Source organism: Pleuronectes platessa, chromosome 9 (assembly GCF_947347685.1).
Source record: "Pleuronectes platessa chromosome 9, fPlePla1.1, whole genome shotgun sequence".
In the NCBI taxonomy this organism is placed as follows: domain Eukaryota; kingdom Metazoa; phylum Chordata; class Actinopteri; order Pleuronectiformes; family Pleuronectidae; genus Pleuronectes; species Pleuronectes platessa.
In genome coordinates this window covers 8404196-8408821 of record NC_070634.1, presented here as the reverse complement: position 1 = coordinate 8408821, position 4626 = coordinate 8404196, and the positions used below count along the sequence as shown (strand labels likewise).

At 39.3% G+C, this 4626-nt stretch overlaps 1 protein-coding gene across 1 annotated transcript; it reads left to right on the top strand.

The window, feature by feature from the left end:
• Window positions 1-314: 314 nt before the first annotated feature.
• nmu (neuromedin U) lies at window positions 315-3687 on the top strand. The gene is made up of 8 exons (XM_053431467.1): window positions 315-471; window positions 1557-1612; window positions 1712-1759; window positions 1850-1903; window positions 2007-2036; window positions 2751-2825; window positions 3493-3546; window positions 3652-3687. Exons 1-8 carry the CDS (start codon window positions 315-317, stop codon window positions 3685-3687), a joined length of 510 nt encoding a protein of 169 aa, XP_053287442.1.
• Window positions 3688-4626: the final 939 nt, after the last annotated feature.

Below are 4626 nucleotides of genomic sequence, written 5' to 3'. Positions count from 1 at the left end.
ACCTTCTCAACTAAACTACGAAGAGAACTCCATGATAATAACGTTAAAAGAAAAATAATAATGTGCATAGGAATAATTGCTGGTTGGTGACCACCCTACCCAGCGTCCAATCTATCCATCACATCGTCCAACTTCTCACGCGCCTCTACTGACGCAAGCAAGTGTCAGCGCGGGTGCGTGTTTTGACACGAGCCTTCATATTCCTCTGACGTGAGGCTGTAACTCTCAGAAGAGCAAGAAGTCAAGCATCCGAATCAAGAGACGGAGGGAAAGACCAGAGAGAGAGAGAGAGAGACAGAGAGAGAGAGAGAGAGATGAGGACCTTCCAGAGCCAAAGTGATCCTGAGCAGTGCGGAGTCTTCAGCAGCAGCAGCAACAGCAGCAGCAGCGGCGGCGGCGCCATGAGTCCACTGAGCACGGCCAGCATCACCCTGGCAGCCCTGCTCATCCTCACCATACCAGTCTGCACCAGTGAGTCCCCAACTCTGCTTTATCTCATCCTATATGACTGTATATTTCACTTCATCACTAACTTTGTGGAAGATCAAACTCTCTCAAGGTCTTGCAACTGTGAAAGTATCTGACCTACTATCTGTCTGTCTGTCTATCTATCTATCTATCTATCTATCTATCTATCTATCTATCTAATGTTTTTTTTATTTAGTTTATTCCAACACACTAAATATGTTTATAATATTTTCTTTGTCTCATACTTTTTTACTTAATATAATTTTGTCCTATCATTTAATACAATAATTCACATGTGTTTGTACATCTTCTCTTTTTAACAGTAGAAAAATATACTTTTATTAATTGTAAATGTTACTAATTGTTACCAGTAGGGAACATCTCTCTATTTGTATGTTTTTTATTAAAAGCTTATCATATTTCGCCATCTTTACCTTTAAATGATTGCATGTTAACAGTACATCACTGTCAAGCCGGATCACTATCATGAGTGACATTTAGTCATTCTTGAACGATTTGATGTCAAACAAGACATTTTTGGAAAACACTCTCAACCAGAAATGCCATCATGATCTCTCAACCTCTGATTTGTCATGTCTACTAACTGAGACAAAGTCCTGTGTGATGGAAATGCCTGAATATGTGGATGGACAGTCGCTTCTGACTCCCCATAATGTAAAAGTTATCTTTTTATCGGTCCATGTAAGCTTTGGGATTTAGCAGCTGTGTGTGGGCTGCATGCTGCTGACTTGTTGTTTTTACAGGAAAACAATGAATTGATGAAAATCGAGCTCAGGCAGCAATCTCATGTCAACATGTTGGAACAATAACACAAGCTTCTAAATAGCCAAGCTGTTACCCTGCTAATGGATGTCCACTGCAATCATGTCGGAGCAGAACTTCCACTAAACGTTCATACGGGGGAAGCTGTTCGTCATCGCAGCAGAGGCACCACTGCTTAATGTATTATCAGGGTCCTGTCAGTGAAAACACACCATTGTTCACAGATGTAAATGTGTGTGAGGATGATGTAAAATAGCTCATTGTGTGTGTGTGTGTGTTTGTGTTTCTATTGCATGAAACAACAGGTGCTCCAGCAGAAGTTCAGAAGACCACAACAGATCAGAAGCAGCTATTCAGCAAGGTACTCAATCTTTCTTTCTTTCTTTCTTTCTTTCTTTCTTTCTTTCTTTCTTTCTTTCTTAATCATATTTTCATCATATCAACCTCCAACTCTCCACAGATAGAGGCTGTGTGCTCATCATACCTCTCTGCAGACCTGGAGCTTTGGGTGAGTGACATGTGCTGACATATGACGACCTCAATATATTATTTTTTAGTATCATTTATAATCATATTTTCCATTTTGTATTTATTCCAGGCGTCTGATGCCTTAGGGGAGCTATGTGTCATGATGTTGGTTCAGAAGTCAAAGGTATTTCACACATTCTACATTTAGAATCTCAAAAGCTTAAGTGCTACAGATTTTCCCACATTCCACATGAAATGAATCAAATGACATTGTGTTTTCTTCTTAGGAGCTGAAATTGCAAGAAAAAAGTAAAAGGGTAAGTACGATGTTGTTGTTTTTGGAAACTGTTCTCCCTGAAATGGATACACAAGACCACCAGAGACATTAAACTGTGTTTGCTTGTTTGTGGGTGTTTTTGAATAAATAAGTTGCTTGACCTAAGAAATCGGCCTCACATTGTTTTACAACCGCGCTTCACCTGTGGTAGTTTCAAGTGCGTCCAGTAGAACAGACTAGTGTGGGGGGTGGGGGTGGGGGGGGGGACTCTGCCCCCACTGCGGCTATTTTCAGTTGGTTGAAACTCAAACTAAGATGTCACACAGTGGATTAAAAATTCAAACTGAATGATGAAAAGAGACGTTCAGACTTCATATGAAATATGTTGTGAATATTATTGTCATCAGTGTTTATTATCCGTTATGCTCATCCGAGCCTTCAAACCCACAGGACAACCCTGGAGACACATTCACTTGCCACAACAAAACATACTCCCGCAATTACATGCAGAGTGATTTAGTCTCTTTCCCGTCCATCACCGGTATGTGAAATGATACATAACGTTACGTGTTTATGAAAACACTGACCCTGAGTCTGCAGTTAACAAACTGCTGCCCTGAGGAAACATTTGTATTATGTTTACATCTCTGTGTTACTTGTTCTTTTGTGTAACAGTTTCACTATTTGCCTCTGCATGCCACACTCGGCACTGTATTCGTGTTCATGTAGCTCTGTCTCTGTGTGTGTTTGTCAGACCGCTCTGTTGCACCCTCTCCTCCATCTATTTTCTCAACTCAGTGCCAGAGGAGAGAGAGGACTCTCGATGCACGTACGTACGACCCCCATCAGTTCCCCTGTCACTCTCTATCTTCTGTCCGTCTCATGAAACAATCTGATTGATGGAAACAAAGCTATCAAAATCAAGATGCTTTGTTGTTTCAGCAAAAACAATACTACATGCAAACACCTATATTATACTGTCATTAAAACTGATATAAAATCATGTTTTGAGTGATTTCTGATAAAAATTATAAATTAGAGTGTCATCCTTGGTAGAAAACATAGAAGCAGCAGTTGGATGGAAATAAAATTGCAGCCTTTAAAGAGGACATTTAAATTACTTTTATTTTTTATTAACTATTGAAATGCGTGCCCTGCATTCTGTAGTTGCTTTCAACATATGTTTTGCTCTTCCTGAGCTTACATGTCAATAAAACTGTTTGATGTGGGGCTTTGCTTCCCCCCCTCTCTGTATGAGCTTCATCTGTTGTTCTTCCCCACACTAGCAGTAATTATGGTCTAAAATTAGTGCACCTGACAGGTGAATTTATCCCTCATTGCTATCGACCACTTACATTCACAAAGTAGACACAGTTGGCTTTGGAAAATCCAGATGTGAACGTGTAGTTGGTTGTGGGGGTTGTTGTCTATATCTGCTGGTGGGAGTGTTGTGGCGACACTTAAAGTTAGAATCTATGGCTCTTGTGTCTCTACAGGCTGAGGTCCAGGGTCCCGGTGGAATCGAGAGCAGAGGTTACTTCCTCTATCGGGTATGAACATTTTTATGTCAGGATGAGACATGAAAAGAGCACCTTGATGATATGTTGAACATAAATAATACAATAAAAATAACACAAATTTGTTTGCACTTTCAGCCACGAAATGGAAGACGATCCTTAGAATACGAATAAATTCAAGGTAATTTTCTAAGAATACATTTTTAATTCATGCCCACACATATAATGGCATTTAAATTTTTTATTTTTATTTATTCGCTTACTCAAGATCTTTATTTTATTCAAGCCTTTCTTCATAGTTAATGTTGAACTTGTTAAATTAGTAACAACCACATAGGATCAATAAAAATTACTTTTTATTGCTATTTCTAAGATTTGGTTTATTGACATAGCTTAAGTTAGCATGGACATTTGTTTACTTACTAGTCTAGAATAAAGGTGAGTTCCACATCAAACTACTTTCTAAAAAACTTCTCCAGCAAAGGAAAGCCACAACTATGTTTTGCTTCCTAATCCTTAAGTTCTTTGCATGCTAACCAACCTGATAGCAAGTGACTGTAGCGTCCAGTCTGCCCTGAAGAGGTAGTACTGCTCAGAGGATCTTCACCATCAACCACTGCTGGCAAAAAAACATGATTCGCGCCCAAGAAAACGTACAAATAGTCACTTTAAGGCCCGAGAGGTCTTTTATTAATTTAGTATTTAATGAGTTCTACCAATTTAACTTTCGCTGTAACTATTGTACATCATTAGAGATAATGAGAGGGAAGTTGTTGCACTTTCTTCATCTGGAGAGGGTCCAAATGAAAACAGTAAGAATGCTGAGGAGCTCATTGTAAAAAACTATAAAACTAAAACAAAACGATAAGCTGCATCCCTCCTTCCCAAGCCAGTAATTTTATAGTCCCTAAAATCTTGTCACTATTCTAATGAAAGCGGTGACTTGTAGAAAGCTATAGGCTGGTAACACCATGTTTATAAGAGGTTAAAAAGTCAGAGACATGTCAGTATGTGTGTTCTTGCTGTCCTCTAATCATGTGTTTAAATGTTCCAACATCTTAGGCTACGGATACAGAGACAACACCTGATAGTGAGACCCGAGCTGCTGCACCA